The 15846-nt window shown below is 39.8% G+C and overlaps 3 protein-coding genes across 3 annotated transcripts; 1 reads left to right on the forward strand and 2 right to left on the reverse strand.

The window, feature by feature from the left end:
* Positions 1-1082: 1082 nt before the first annotated feature.
* LOC113023193 (THO complex subunit 4-like) lies at positions 1083-3553 on the reverse strand. Its single transcript, XM_026169218.1, has 6 exons — positions 3246-3553; positions 2317-2490; positions 2089-2236; positions 1906-1972; positions 1444-1627; positions 1083-1338 (listed from the first exon to the last, which is right to left on the reverse strand). The coding sequence occupies exons 1-6, from the start codon at positions 3435-3437 to the stop codon at positions 1318-1320; spliced, it is 786 nt and encodes a 261-aa protein (XP_026025003.1). The 5' UTR covers positions 3438-3553; the 3' UTR covers positions 1083-1317.
* Positions 3554-10528: 6975 nt separating this feature from the next.
* Positions 10529-12163, forward strand: LOC113023610 (excitatory amino acid transporter 3-like). The gene is made up of 3 exons (XM_026169789.1): positions 10529-10778; positions 11316-11423; positions 12134-12163. The coding sequence occupies exons 1-3, from the start codon at positions 10594-10596 to the stop codon at positions 12150-12152; spliced, it is 312 nt and encodes a 103-aa protein (XP_026025574.1). The 5' UTR covers positions 10529-10593; the 3' UTR covers positions 12153-12163.
* Positions 12164-13809: 1646 nt separating this feature from the next.
* Positions 13810-15401, reverse strand: ppp1r27b (protein phosphatase 1, regulatory subunit 27b). Its single transcript, XM_026169788.1, has 3 exons — positions 14896-15401; positions 14643-14793; positions 13810-14427 (listed from the first exon to the last, which is right to left on the reverse strand). The coding sequence occupies exons 1-3, from the start codon at positions 15119-15121 to the stop codon at positions 14304-14306; spliced, it is 501 nt and encodes a 166-aa protein (XP_026025573.1). The 5' UTR covers positions 15122-15401; the 3' UTR covers positions 13810-14303.
* Between the last annotated feature and the right edge of the window lie 445 nt (positions 15402-15846).

Below are 15846 nucleotides of genomic sequence, written 5' to 3' on the forward strand. Positions count from 1 at the left end.
AGCAGCTGAGCTCAGGTGGAGCGAGAGAAAACGTGTTTCTAGTGTCCAAAACAGCAGCTCTGTAATCAGCAATAAAAGCTTTACTGGGAAGTAAAGGTAAACTTCATATACATATTTTATTGAGTTTGACCTTCTGAATGTACCTTAAGTTATTTATGCATTTTTTACTTGTGTTTTTGTTTAAATTTCATTTATTTGCACATTAATACAAAGGGTTTTGTTGTCCTTCTTGACAAACGTTTTCATTGGGCAGGGATAGCTCAGTAGGTAAAGTGGTCGCCCCATGATCGGAAGGTTGGCGGTTCGAATCCACTTAACGGCTACCCTGAGGTACCCCTGAGCAAGGTACCGTCCCTACACACTGCTCCCCGGGCGCCTGCTTAGTGGGCTGCCCACTGCTTCACTGAGTGAATGGGTCAAATGCAGAGAAAAAACAAGTAATTTCCCCACAGGGATCAATAAAGTATCCATTATTATCATTATTATTAAAACATTGCAAGGAGTTCATTTTGAAAAACCTGCACCGCCCTCCTTTGTATATTTAGTATTGCTCATTAGAGAAAAGTATTTCCTATCCAATTACTTGATTAAATAACCGAGATTACTCAATTTCTAAGATAATCGGTTGCTGCAGCCCTAATATCAATTCAGATACTGAACATATGAGAGACACCACCAAGAAGACGGAGCAAAGACAATATGAAGAGGTACAAGCAGCAAGATCAAGATGTTGATCTTGTATGAGGAAGAGTACCAGTGGTAGAGACTTCTCAGGTAATTCATTGTGTGGTGCTTTGAGAATGCACCATTACAAAGACAAAGGCTTTAGTTTAACATTGTTTCAGTAGTTGGCCTGAACATGGCCAGTCAACATTTGGCACCACTGTGAGGAGTCCAAGAAGACGAGAGACGTTTTTCTAAAGATGACTCAATATCATGAATTTATGTACAAAATCCTTTGAACGTGTCCATGTGTCAAATATACAGTACTGAGTGACAGAACCAGTGTACATTAAAATGCAACTTTTTTTGTTTTTAAATTTACATTCAGAAGTCTGTCATTCAACCATGTTTATACAAAAAAAAAAAAAAAAGAGAACAAAGATTCTCATTACAGGTTTAAGGCAACAACAGTTCCTGAATCCTGATAACATGGTTTTATGGTTATAAAAAGAGAAAATTTGAAAATAACACCCAAAACAAAAAAATGGTCCATACAAAATGTCTTTAAAACACAAGGGTCTGATCCATCACATCTGATTAGCCAAAATAAAAAAATGATAAAAGGAACGGGAGCATCATCCCATCAGAGTCCTTTTAACTGGTGTCCATCTTACACTAAGATGAAGAAAAAAAGAAGAAGAAGAAACCGATTAGAAAATTGTGTTCACAGTATTATCCAAATAATTAAGGAAACTGATTTTATGCAGCCTGATTACATACCTCAGCATTATAGGCATCCAACTGGGCATCAAGTTCCTCTGCAGAAAGCTGGGGTCTGTTTCCTCCTCCCCTCCCGCGGCCTCTAAAACCTCCACCGCCACCGCCGCCTCCACCACCACCTCCTCCTCGCCGCCTTTCAACCCTGGGCTGACCGAGCCTAGTCCGATCAAAACCTTTGTTTGAGCTGCAAACAATAAAAAGAAAGAGGGTTACTCCAGAGAACCTGTAAAAGCCTAACAAGCTCCCCCCACCCAGATAAATGGAAGAAAATTAATGGAATTTGTTGTCGATTTTGCAATAAATCACTTATCAAATCTCAAAATCCGTGTAATACATAAATTGATTTTTTTTTTTTTTAACTGCGTAACATCGTAACCCATTTTCAATGCCTATGTCATCACATTAACCCATCAACCTTGATTTACAACCCCAGATCCTTTTTTTAAAAACAAAAAAACATACCCTTGTGTATTCTGTGTGTTCTGTGTGTCGAATTCTGAAGTGGCTTGTTGGATTTTCATAGGGCGGCCTGGCGGGAAAAAAAAAAAAAAAAAATAACAGAAGTATAAATGTAGTTAGTTACCATTAACAACACCCATGTGCACACGCCTAAACAAGAGAACAAGCATGGGAACAAATCCTCACCATCAAGCGGTACGCCGTTATAGTGCTTCATGGCTTTCAGTGCATCTGCCTTATTTACAAAGTGGACGTCTGCAGTTCCTTTACTGCGACCAGACCGATCATAGTGTATAGATGCCTTCTTCAACGCTCCGAACTCAGCAAACAGCTCCTAAAAAGTAAAATCTGGAAAATCAGTGCCATTCCTCAGCATCTGAGGTGAGCAAAATAGATCTGAGCTTAGATAATTACCCTGATATCAGAATCAGAGACACCAAAGTCCAGATTGGAAATCAGCAGCTTGCTGCCGTTTCCTCCGCCATTTCCACCACTGTTTCCTCCGCCGTTTCCACCACTGTTTCCAGCACGTCCACCAACATGCTCCTCAAACATATCGTGCTGCCATTTATCAGGCAACTCTCTGGGCTGTGGAGACAAAAAAAATTAAATACAGGCTTAGTTTATGTTTTGTTCTAGGAAACTCAGAGTGCTACTATGATGGCTTAAAGCACTTGAATATTGAATGTCTGAAGGCTATTGAAAAATGTAATCTAATAACCAGTTTATGGTCATTACTCCCTATAAACATCACGGGAATCAGGCTAGAGGCATCATCCAGGTCTTCACAGGAGGAGTCCATTCAAAAGGGATGAGAGTCTTTCTTCAGTGCCTGAAAACACTCTTCTTTCCACAGAGGTGGTGACAGTAAGGCAGCGAGTTTCCACAGGTTGGAAAAAGCCCCATGTTAAGTATGCGGCCAAAAAAATGAAGCAAAGGCCCCACTTTGAAGCAGTTTTGTCAGGATGCAAACAAAAAAAAATAGTTTGGTAGACAGGATTTCGGCTCTTTTTGCTCGAGCAGGCTATAAAATGCTGACAAAGCCAAAAACAAAAAACAACAACAGCAAAAAAAAAACAACAACAACAAAAAAAAAAAACACTGCAGCGAGGGTAAAACATCCATATCAATCACAGCAGCCGAAGAAATACAAGAAAACAGGCACAGAAAAGTCCCTCAGAGTCCATGCTGGTTCAGCTCCTAGCTTCTCCTGTTACTGTTAACTGAACCATGCTAGTTTCCGGAAGTCCGTAATCACGTAATTACACCTTTAATGACGCATTTTAAAATACATTTCCAATATTTTAACTATTTTCACAATTTCAACCGCTTTTCTTCCATACCCTCGTGTACGGCGTGGATCTGTTGTTTCGGTTGAAGTTGCTCTGTCGGCCCCGCGCCGGCCTCGACGGCCCGCCGCCTCGACCTGAGCCTCCAGCCCGGGCGAACGTTCCTCTCCCGCGGCCTCTACCTCCGCCTCCTTTCTTGCTCATCTTGATAATGTCGTCCAGAGACATGTCCATCTTATCACCCATGGCGCTGTTTAAACTTCACCGACAAAGAAGACGGACAAAGACTACCGACAAAGCGTGCAGAGGAGGCTGTTTATAAGCTACCGGCGGCGCGATGTTGAAATTGACGGAAATGACGTCAGAGGGAAGCTTCGCTGACGCAGAAGCTCCGCCTTTTGAAAAAAAAGACACTTTAATAGTAAACGATTAATATGTAAATGAATATGTAGCATTTTCTATATTTAAAGGATAAGTGTGATATATAATATTTTTACATTTCCAAAACACAATGAAGTATCAAAAACCGTTTTGCTTGATATAAGCAGGACAGATTTAAACAGAGAATTCGGTTCAGTTATATTTACTTTTTTTTTTACATAGCACCAAATCGCACCAACAGTTGCCTCAAGCACTGAGAATAAAACCTACAAAAGACAAACGTTCAATTTCTGACCATGAAAACTACAAATAATTAAAAAGTAATATTTGGCAGGGAATATCGTAAATAAAGCAGCTCAAAGCTTGTGGCCATCAAAAGATAAAAAAAAAAAAAAGTGATTTAGGAGAAGATTTCAAGGAGGTCCCTGACTCCACAAGCCCTAACTTTTTATGGTTTGGTTGATGGCAAAAGTTTTTATTACCATGATGATGGACTTCAAAGGCCTTGTGTTGGCATCTGAGACATATTGGGTCAACATTTCTGCTTTCTAGCTCCAGACACAAAAGTTCTTTAAAAGCAATCAGTAAAATGTTTAAAGTGATTCTAAAAAATATAGGGAGCCAGTGTAGAGAAGCCAGAATCAGAAATATTTAGACAAACTGTTTTGACTCATTCTTATACAGTATTCTTCATTAAACTGTTATATGTAAGTGATAGATTTGTTTTAACTGAAATATCACTTTGTGAATGTTTATGAAAAGTTAAATTCAAGTCAACATTTTAAAAGAAATAACAATAGTAATAAAAAGAGGTAGCGTTAATATGACAGAAGAACACAAATGAATAAGAAGTTCTTCTTCTTACCGGGATTAAACACAGCAGAAAAAAAAGGAATCAAACTTTTGAAAATTAGAAATATGTTATATTAGAAGATCCGCTCTGATGTAAATTATGATTTTTTTCTCATGCAATTTAATAGTTTGACATTTTCCAAACACAAAAAGCACCAATTTTATACATGCAAATAAAATCTGAGATTGTGTACTAGCTGCATTTTCACTGTTACTGCTGAAGTAGTTTAGTAGTACTTTGATACCACAGATAAGGAACAAAGTTTAGCAACATAGTTTCGGTAAGCTGTAACCTGTAAGCAGCACTGTCAACGGTCATAGAAAAAACAACAATGACCACCCAGAGCTGTTACTGAACTGCTTTCAAACATTGCCTGAGGATTTCAGTTGGTGGCTTTAATTTGCAGAATAATTCGCATTACACTGAGAGCCTAACCGTTTATGTGTCTGAAACCCACCTACAGGCCCACACCTTTTCCTGCATCCTCCTGACTGTTTACATGTTTCACACCACTGGTGCTTCTACAAAAACTAATATTCAGCAACAAGTGTATTTAAAAATGATGAATTTAATCAATCCAACAAACCAATAAGTGAATTAGTTTGTTGGATTAGATGTGATATTCCAGTGATTTATTAATTTAATGAAAAGTTTGTTATATTTTCTGACACTGATGTAGAAAACATGTTTGATTTACTGTAAGTTTTAAAATGATGAAATGAAATTGATTGTGGACCTACGTAGAGTGATCAGGTGATCCTTCTTTTTGTGGGACTGTACAGCCTTTTTATCCCGCAGGCAGAAACCTTTCTAAAGTGTTTTTATTTCATGACTGAAGAAAACAGCAAAGATTCCTGCAGGTCAACATGTCAGTACAAAGGTCACTACAAACACACTCAGACATTGGTGGGACATGACAAAAACTATTACAAAGAAAAGCAAATGCAGCTACAATAAACCCCTAATAATTCATTCAAACTGGTAGAAGGTTATTGATTCCTTTGAGGATTTTAATGTTTGGAGTTCTGGAGAAAGCCTGGAGCTCAAAAAGATACGTGTTGTTCATTAAAATTGAAATGATTACTACACATTATGTCTTAAAAACCTTGTGGATTATTGGAATTAAAAAGAGAATACTATAGGGGACTAAATTTTAGTTTCTTTAATGCTAATTGTATTTACCTAGCAGTTTCACCCAGCTGAACAAATAAACTGCAAATTAATCCACTCAAAAACATAGAGTTAACTTGTTCATAGGGGATAATCTGATTTCTTGGGTTTTCTCAGAGATACTTTACCTTGGGTATAAGCTATCGTAATGTTCATAAATCTGATTTTAACCACATTGAATTGATTTGAATTTGATGTGTATAACTGCCACATGCAGCAAAAAGGAAACATTAGTTATGAGGTTAATGACAGTCAGTTTCCAAGCAAAATGTATACGGTGAGATCATCACCAGGCCAATTATTTGATTTTACGCTGTTTAGATTTGAGTTTACGGCTCTGTGGAACATAAAAGTGTCTGATGATTATTCTCTTCAATACATCATGTCAACCAGTTAACCTTAGAAAACTAGTCCTGTTAGCTCTCAGTGTCAGTGAGGAATACTCTTTGAGAGTTCTGGCAAAATACTTAAAGACTTTCTTTTCATTTCATTTATTTATTCATTTCACACTTGGTACAACAGATCAAACAAACCAACCACACTTTCTATCAATAAAGCACTACAACCATGTGTGAAAAGGAGCAGGAAGAAGAAAAATACTTTCTTTTCAATTGCAAGCTGTTAAAGGAACTCGTAGCAATAAAACTGACAATGAACGTGATATAAAGAAACTACCACAGCTACAAACAGGTAAGCCAAATCTTTCAAAAGGTCAGGTTTGGCCCCCGGGGACATGACATTGACATGTGTTTGTGTTTTTGCTGTATAATCAGCTATTTCCATAAACGTACTTTCATTACAAAAATGTTTTGAATAAAGACCAAATCAAATGAGGAACCTGTAAATAGAAGTTACAAGATGTTAGCCCGCTTTCTATCACGCCACATTTCTTACCTTTGATCTTGTATCTGCACTAATCTAATTAATCTGTTGATTAGAAATATAAACTACCACATCAGCGGTCCATTAACTTAGCAGCCACACCTACTAACAGTTGAAGAATAACAATAAAATCCATTCAGATCCTCTCACTCAACTCTCTCAAGCAACAATTATATATCTTCAGTCGTTGACCTTTTAGTGTGGAGTCACTGACGTTACAATCAGATCATCACTGTCCTTTTGAGTTTCACAAACCTGTCCACGGACCCATCTCTTATCTCTTATCCCACACCTCTCTGCTCTTTATCTGTTTGCAATTTATCCACTGCTGGATTCAAAAAACAGATATTGTTTAGTTTCTTTCTTTTACTTTGTTTCATGTTGGAAATTAATAAGTATATTCTTGAACAAAAATATGGTTTATAAATAAACTGTATTGACTTATTTTTAGCTTTGGTCAAATTAAATAGCAGCATCAGTTTGTTAGAGCTTCGGTAAAGCCCGACCAAACTGGACCATGAATAAAATAAGGCTTGATGAGTCGAGGAAATCACAGTATTGAAGTGAAAGCATGGAAACCAGTAAACTAATAAAATTTATTATCTTAGTATTTCTGATACAAAAGCTATACCTTCACTAGCTGAAGCAGATGGCCTCCCCTCTCTGAGCCCAAATCTGTCTGACATTTGAATTTTTACATTGCAGTTTAAAGTGATTTGCATCAACTGCTTTTTGGCAGTATTAAAAACAAGAAAAATTAAAACAACACCCTCGATAACAGCTTTGTAATGAAAATATATGGGGCTAATTTAAATGAGTGTTACTATTAGAAATATCAGGCACACAAAAATGACCACTATGACTGACAGATTTAAAAAACAAAAAAAAGGAAAAAAAGGAAAATTTCTGAGCCAGAAAAAGCTGGCAGACAGCTGGACGTAGCAGGGAATGTTAGCTCAGATCAGAAGACAGCTCACTTTAATGAAAACGAGCTCACAGTTCTTTGAGTTTTCAAAGTTAAAGTCACAAATGAAAAGAACACAAAACTAAAACAAAAGCAACACAGTAAACCACATGAGAAAAATTCAATTACAACAGTTCTGTGCTGGAAATGTTAAGTAGAAATGAAAAAAATGACACCTGTAATTTGTATATTTTTAAGAAACAGTCCCCAAATAAAAGGAAAGTAAGTATACATTCAACTTTGTGAACCTGAACCTTGTGTTGCACTTTTTTGCAAAAAAAAGTTACAATTTTCTGCAAGTTGACTAATCAGGGAATTATGTCATTGATTGCACTGTTTTAAGTTTTACAGGTCATCACAAAAACTACCTCAGTATGAACCTCTCTAAAACCCTAGATACAAACTAAAGTCGCCTCTATTTGTTAAGGAAACTAAGATCTCCCGGCATCTGCAGTAAATTGCTGGAGATGTTCTGTCAGTCTGTAACTGCAAGTGTGATTTTCTATGCTGCGGCCTGCTGGGAAGACAGCATCAGAAACATGGATGCAAGGAGGCTGGGCAAAGCAGTGAAGAAAGCTGGCAGATTGGACACACTGCGGGTGGTACAGGAACAGAAAAACATCAGTACTGGATGATCATTCGCACCCACAGCCATCAGGCTTTTAAATTCTCATACAAATAGGACATGAGTTATGTCAGACACTCAAGTTTCCCTTTGGGATCAAGAAAGTTATTCTCATTCTTATCAATGCAAATGTTCTGGCAGGAAACCCAATGTTCACCAGCTGAACAATGAAATGAAACTTGACTTTTAAACAGTCCAAGAATGAGCAAATCAGAAAGCCAGCGAGCCTTCATCTCCTCTTTTGAATTCAGTTTGTAATAACTTCTGTGCCCTCGTCCTTTCTTTTCATAAGTACATTTTTATTTGTATTTTTTCCCATTCCTCACACTGACCAAATTTTCTCACAGAATAAATAAATAAATAGACAAACTTCTCCAAAGATAAAAACAAACAAATAAATAAAAACGATCACAAATAAACAAAAACAAACAATCAAAAGTTGGAATCAGCGCGCCAAGGAGTTTCGCCTGGTGGTCACGTGACTTCCATCCTACAATACCTGTGAAAAGTCGGTAAAAGTCAGATTTCTGAGGCTTGCGATCATTTTATGTTCATTATATTCATTATTTATTTATCGAAATGGTTTCTTAACTTTGTTCATAAATATCTAATTATAAATTATTTTATAAATGCCTGATTAGTAGCCAGCGAATGTGGCTAAATTTTTAGCTAACTGTGCAGCAGAAAAATGGCTACTAACGGTCGTGAGGAGGAAAACACTGCTGCCGCTGCCGATGCTGCGATCTGGAGGCAAAGGCTGCTCAAATGCTGGAACTTTGTCCTGGTCAACAAGTTTTTGTTCCTAAGTGTGTTGGGGGTTGCTGGTGGTAAGTGATGACTGGTTAACCCACCAATTACTTTGTTCTGAGCGGTATGGTTTTGTGCTGCTGTTAAATGTATTTTAATTTCACTTTATTGTGATTATTCCAGGTTATTGTTTAGCTGCACAGCGCTCTGTGACTAAATGTCTGTGGAAGTGTTTTATAAATAAACTTACAGGGTTAATTTACTTCTGATGCAAGTCAAACAGTATGAGGCAAGTCAACAGGCTTAATCACTGAATTTTAATCAGGGTAAATGTGAATTAAAATAATGTCAATATTAATTGCGCATGCGCCAGTGGTTTCTTTATTTCCTTCTTTTTCTTTTATGTTGATAGCAGCTGTTATTAAAATGTTTAGCTGGTCACAGATGATCAGAACTCGCTCTTTTTGGCATATTTGTTGCAGGTGAAAATCCCACCAGGTTAAACAGCTACATCTAGTGGGCTAATGGAGCCATCGCAGGTGTTTTCACCGTTTCCACTGTTGACAGTTGAAAGCTGCTGTTGAAATAATTCAAATAAAGTTTACATGGGAACATTAGAAAAGGTTGCTCCTGCAATTTATTTACTAAAATTAAATATTAAAATAAAACAGAAAGAATAAAAAGAAATACAAAATAAAAACCAAATGTGCTAGTTTATACCAAAACAGCACTATTTCTTTTTTAAATTGCAAGTGTAAATAAAAATACTCATTGTTCGTTTAAAAAATCTAACAGACAGGGTTTACACTGATGATTCATTCAGAGTAACTTTCATTTTTATCCAAATCTTTTACAAAGTTGTGGGATGGAAAAATTAGCACGATGAAGGCTAAAAAACAAAAATGAAGGGTTTCTGTCAGAAGTGACTAACTGCCAGATAGGTCTGTTATCTAAAAAAAAAAAAGTCGTCTTTGGGGGGATTTGGAACAATGGAGATATATAAATCCTTCAGTTGAGTCTCATTGTTTTAGGCAGTGAGAAACTGTATTTGGTATAATCACAGTTGGCTGTGTATATACTGTTTTTTCAGGCTTCTGATCCATGGCCTGGTGATTCTGCCAATGATCTTTTTCTTGTTTGTGAGGCGTAACCCCCTCCCTGTCATGAGAGCGGTCACTTTAGTCACTGCAATGCTGATCTCATCCAGGTAAGACACACACTGAGGGCGGTGTTCTGTTGTAATCAGAGGGTAAGTTCAGATGTAATCCTGGATTTACAGGCTTATGAAGGTGGTTCACTTTTTCCTTCCTGGCTTCTGTTAGGCTTTATTTATGACACATTTTTCCATTTTCTCAATACTGCTACTCGTGTTGCAGCCAGTTTCTATTATTAATTTCTGACATAGTCTGACCTTCTTTGTAAAATATGTTGGTTTAAGTGAAGCCAGATAAAGAAAAGGTTTTAGCAAAGGCCTCACAGCTGACCGAGTAAATGTTTTATAATTCCATAGCTGTTCAAGCACTAACAAATGATGTGCTGCCTCTCATAGCTCTGCTGCATTGCCCCTCATGTTTTTGTGCTGTGAGGAGAAACTGAGGATCAAAAGAAGAGTCCCTCGCTTCATGCTGCCCATCTGCACCAGCACCAACATGAACGGAAGCGTCCTTTACGAAGTGGTCGCAGTCGTTTTCATCGCCCAGCTCAACCGCATCAATCTGAACTTGAGCCAGTTATTTACCATTGCGTACCTCAGTATTTCTGTTGTTTCAGGCCTTTAAAAATGCATCATGCAGACTCTGAAGAGTCTGTATGCTTTGCTTTGGTGTGCAGTGTGACGGCAGCAGCCACCAGCATCGGCGCAGGAGGGATCCCAGCTACAGGAGCAGTGACCACTCTGTTTGTTCTGACAGCGGTCGGCTTACCTGCTCAGGATGCCTCTATTCTGGTGGCTGTAGAATGGCTCCTGTAAGTTTCGCTTTCTGTTCATTTTAATGTCTGACACATTACTACTGCTGCCTTTTCACATCTTAAAAACTGTTTGCTGTGTTTGTGTAAAGTTCCAAAGATCTCAGCAAATTCCTGAAGTCCTGCAGTAACTCGAAGTAACTGTTTTGTGGGGCTTTATCATCTTGCATGTCACTGTGGAGGAATTTCAGCCCACTCTTTTCAACAATGCTGCTTCAGTTCATTCAGGTTTTCAGGCATTCATTTATGCACAGCTCTTTTTCAGCCCAGTTCTAGCTGTCGGCAGATGGCCTCACATTTGACTCTAGAATAGTTTGATATACAGAAGAGTTCATGGTCGGCTCAATGACTGAAAGCTGCTGAAGGCCTGGGGCTGCAAAACAAACCCACATCATCACCACTATGATGACTGTTCATATTTGTATTGATGTGCTATGTTTAGCTGTTCATGTGTTTGAGGGTTGAAACTCATTATCAGAGTTCAGAAAGAACAATTTGCTGACTGGCTGCGTTCTGTGGTCATTCTTTGCCTTTCAGAGATCGATGCAACACCATCATCAACGTCTCTTCAGACTGCATTGGTGTGTCGATCATCTATGAAGTGTCCAAACAAGAACTGGAGGAGCATAGACAGGAAATGATACAGTAACTATGATGACTTCTTTTCTTTTTAACCATAAGATTTTCTCAGAGGTGCTTAAGGCCCATTTAGGATTTGTTGTTGTTACGATATGATAATTTAGCCTTTTCTTTTTTTGTGTCCCGTTTGGATCTTTAGCCACCAGAATTGTTGTCTTAAGGCCAAGAAAGATGCCAAGTGGATTTATTTTACCAAGTGGATCATCATGGCCTTGCCATATTGGTCCATTTGATTGACCTTTATTATAATTATGAATTTATTTTATTTTCGGTTGCTACAAACGGGACAGAAATGACTGGGGGATAGGACAGGGAGAAAGAATGAAAGAAAGAGAGGGAGAGAAAGAAAACCAGAGGGGAGAAGAGACGGTGAGAAGGGCGGGAAGAAAGAAAAAAAAAAGAAAAGAAAAACAAGCAAAACACCTGGATCACCTGTATGGAGAAAAAAAACAGAAGAGAAAGCAAACAGCAAAGAGCAACATAATAATAATAAAAACAGCACCATCACAATAAAGCTAGCAGTAGATAACAGTAGATACTAAATAATAAACTATATTGTGCAGCACGCAAGATAGACAGCACACAATGTGCTTTGAGGCAGCAGCCAAGAAAGGTGTAGTCCGCGTCTGTGAACACCCGTGTGTACACCTGTGTGCATACCTGTGTGGATCAGCACGCTTGCATTCCAAAGGTTTCTCCATGTAATGATCTGCTAGGGAGTGTGGGGAGCCATAGCCCCGTCCACCAGGGTATGAAGCAGGTATGGAGGAGATCCAGGCCCCAGATATCCAGAGGCCCCAGAGTACAAGGACCCGAGGAGGACCACCAAAGGGGGGGGAACCTTGCCTCCTGCTGGGGAGCTCCATATTCATATTGTCCAGTATGCTCCATCTGTCTTTACCCCTCACAGTCCCCGCTCGCTATTCTCACCTCCACACTCTCCCTCTTCTTCCTTTGTCTTCGGTCAACAGTGCCAAAGTTTACAAATTTACACCAGCACCTTAAATGTGTCATGCATGTGCACATCTGCAAAACTTACAGCTGCCTGGGATTTGTGGCATTGTTGCTCTGATTATGTCATAGCCATTGGCACAGCACCAAAATTACAGAATCTGGTCCTCAGAGGACTACCTGTTCTGAGATCAGTTTCACCCACCATATTTTGAAATATTTAGCAGTTTAGTGACTCATATTAATATATCCCTTAATCTTTTCATATTTATTTTGGCCATAGTTGGAGTGAATATCTGACTTTATGGATGATAACCTGTTTGTTTATGTGTCTGCATGTTTCCACATACATCTCTGTATTCGGCTTTTATTCTAACTATGAAGCACTTGGGTTTTGAAAAGTGCTTTACAAATAAAGTTATTATTATGTCAAAGCAGCTACAGTTCTAACATTATGCCTTACCACAAACCAAAAAAGGTGAAAAAACAAAAACTAGTTGAAGTATTAGTGGTGTCCCTCAACTCACCTGTGCTCAATAAACGGAATGAGAAAAAAAGAAAAGTCAAAAGTGGCCAGAAAAGAATGGCCAGAGAATGGCCAAAAATTTGACCAAGTTAAAAAAAATCTTAATCTTCAGGCTGCAGAGACACAAAGATTTCAACAGAACAATTACCGGTTCCCTCAACAAGGGGAAAGCTATAAGCACATGCATTATTTCTCTATCCTCTCAGGGCATCTCACAGGAAGTGCAAAGTCAGGGTAGAGTAGCCACAAGAGACTGAAACCCAAAACAAAACGGACACTAAAATAGAGCAGATACACTGAAGACACTGCGCTGTCACTGAGGAAACACAATATTTTCAGGTCAGTGCCAGTCACTTGGGTCAAATTTAGGACCAACATACTGACTGTAAGAAATAGATCTACAGTAAGTCCTCATTAAAACCACAGTAAGTGGCAGTGTTGAGGGAATACGTCCAGAATACCTTTTTCATTTTGTCCCACCAACCAATTAGCTGACCTGAGGCTGCTGTGGCTGAAACGCTCCCAGGATGTGCTTCCATAGTTGGCCATAAGTTTCCTATGCAAATGATCCTTCACCTCTGACCTCTGTAAACAGTGCTGAGATAAGTTTTGTGGGCTCAGTCATTCATTTTGATTTATTATGAATTAACCTTATATGTTTAATATTCATACCAACATGGGGAAGCAAAATGCTCATCTCGACGCTTTAAAATGGGATCAACTGGAGCCAGCCTCAAGTGGTCACTGGAGGTACTGCAGTTTTTGGCACAAGAGGCTATGATGGCTTTTTGCGGTTTTCCTCTGTGATCGATTAGTTTGATGTCATTTTAAAGATGCAAATGCAGCATTGACATATGTTCATGTGAAACATGAGACAGAGGTTTTTTCACGTTAAGCAGGGAAATGACGGCAAAGTCAGACAAACTGATAAACTTTATTTAAAAAATAAGTATAAAAAGTCATACAAAAGACTATAAAGAGAACATTTAACTCACAATAATCAAAAGGCACAAGTAACCAACTTGATAAGCCGCACACTGCACACACTGCAGCCTGTTTGGTTTTGTTAGTTCAAAGCTTTCAACAGGCAAAAGTCGTAAAGTTTCTACCAAACAAAATCCAAAGATTCATTTCGTTCACAGCATTTAAAAAAAAGATCTGAAGCCCTGACAGGAAACAACAAATCTGTGCTGCTGGAGTTTTAGGTGGAGTCCTCCTTCCAGCGAACATCGACTCCACTCAGAGGGCATCCAGACCAGCTCTGTCAGCCCTCCTTCCACCAGACCTCCGCAGTCCTGGATCAAAGTTGAGGCACCTCACAGAGTCAGGATCCTGGACCGACGTGGCTTTGCCTAACCATTCCTGCAGAGCAGACGATTTTCAGGGTTTAAAGGCTGCTTCAGGGAGTCTCAGTCGTTGGCAGCTAGCCCGAAAAGCTCCAGCAGCTCCTTGTTGTCCTCATCGATGAGATCAGCCGGCTTCTCCCCGCAGTCGTTCTCCAGCTCGGGGTCGGCACCCAGGGAGAGAAGAAAGCTGAAAGAAAGATAAACCGTCGTCAGTGAAAAAGATCACCATGCTTCAGTGTCAGGGAGCGTGACCTTCTACATCTGTGGAGCCACTGTAAACATGATGTCAGCCTCCTCCAGCTGGCTCACTGCGATTCGTGTGGCTTCCTTGGATTTGCATTGCACACAATCTTCCCTTAAGCTAAACTTTTTAACTATAAAGGAGAAAGTCTCGAGGCTCACCGTGCGATGTCTGGGAAGCCATCACTGCAGGCCATGTGCAGAGGGGTCCATCCCTCCTCGTCTCTCTGGTGGATATCTGCTCCATACTGGACCAGGAGCTTCACACACTCCAGGTTCCCAGACAGGACGGCCTCGTGGATTGCAGCCATGCCTGCTCAGAGAGGAAAGCAGGACACAGTTAGCGCACTGAATAAAGTCTGAGAAGAAACATTTCTACTAGTGTAACTGAGCCTTTCATTTGCGTGGCTCTCACCGGAGTGGTAAATGGTGTCGAGCGTCACTCTCTGGGCTCGGATGAAGCGTCCAATCCTTTCTAGCTCGCCCTGTCGCACATAGTCCTGGAAAAGGATGTCATTGGGGAAGTGGACACTTCGGATTGGCTTCAGAGAAGCAGCGCCTCTGCAGGTGATTGGGATGTCCTGGCTGCAAGGTTTGATTCCCAAGGTCTGGGATGCAGGGCAGTGATAGTATTTCATCATGGTCTCTGCAGAAGTTTTCAAATGCAGCAACTAGAAAAAGATCAGTCGGTCTGTTCTCAGTGTGGCTCTCTTGCTTTCTAGTGAAGAGTTCCTCTGAAGGCCCGGCCTCCCCGTGGGTCTTTTTATACTCTGTCGGGCTATTTTAGGATGCAACACCTCACAGATCCAGTGGCGAGATTTGGAAGATGAGTAGTCCCTCTGGCAGGCCGTCCCACTGGCCTGTCACAAGCTTCACGTCTCCAGACATTACAGCCAGTAACCCTTACCGCTGCTGTCACCCCCACATGCCCAGATGCTGTTCACTTAAAGATAGCGGTGACATCTTGCCAGCTGGGAGGGGGTGGGAGAAGATGGAGGCTTCTAGTAAACACCAGGCGGTGTTGGTGGGGGGGTCACAGAGGGGTAAGGTTGCTGGCATGTGGAGGCTGTTGACCAGTAACTGCCTGACACAAACAGTCAAGAAAGGACGACTGTCATCATGGTCATCATTATGTGTAACACAGGATGGGTAACTTCCAGATTACTGGGGTTTGCATCATCCTCTTTATCAGTAAGGCAGCACAGTCTTCCTCAGACTCCTTAAATGTGAAGATTTGCTTCATTTCACTTTAAGCTGTTTTTGTCTTTCGAGCTGTGCGATGCTAAAATACAGATGGATGAATTGCCTTGAAGTTTTGTTCAATGATAATCTCCAGATGAAAAATGTAAACACATTTGTGAAGTCC

Source organism: Astatotilapia calliptera, chromosome 6, assembly GCF_900246225.1.
Source record: "Astatotilapia calliptera chromosome 6, fAstCal1.2, whole genome shotgun sequence".
In the NCBI taxonomy this organism is placed as follows: Eukaryota; Metazoa; Chordata; class Actinopteri; order Cichliformes; family Cichlidae; genus Astatotilapia; species Astatotilapia calliptera.

Coding starts and splice junctions, on each gene's coding strand:
- LOC113023193 (XM_026169218.1), bottom strand. CDS start 3,437: ATGGGTGATAAGATGGACATGTCTCTGGACGACATTATCAAGATGAGC. Junction 2,237..2,316: donor TCTCTGATTCTGATATCAGG/GTAATTATCTAA, acceptor TTTACTTTTTAG/GAGCTGTTTGCTGAGTTCGG. Junction 1,339..1,443: donor TGGATGCCTATAATGCTGAG/GTATGTAATCAG, acceptor TCTTCATCTTAG/TGTAAGATGGACACCAGTTA.
- LOC113023610 (XM_026169789.1), top strand. CDS start 10,594: ATGCATCATGCAGACTCTGAAGAGTCTGTATGCTTTGCTTTGGTGTGC. Junction 10,779..11,315: donor GTGGCTGTAGAATGGCTCCT/GTAAGTTTCGCT, acceptor TTTGCCTTTCAG/AGATCGATGCAACACCATCA.
- ppp1r27b (XM_026169788.1), bottom strand. CDS start 15,121: ATGATGAAATACTATCACTGCCCTGCATCCCAGACCTTGGGAATCAAA. Junction 14,794..14,895: donor CGACACCATTTACCACTCCG/GTGAGAGCCACG, acceptor CTCTCTGAGCAG/GCATGGCTGCAATCCACGAG. Junction 14,428..14,642: donor GGCTTCCCAGACATCGCACG/GTGAGCCTCGAG, acceptor TCTTTCTTTCAG/CTTTCTTCTCTCCCTGGGTG.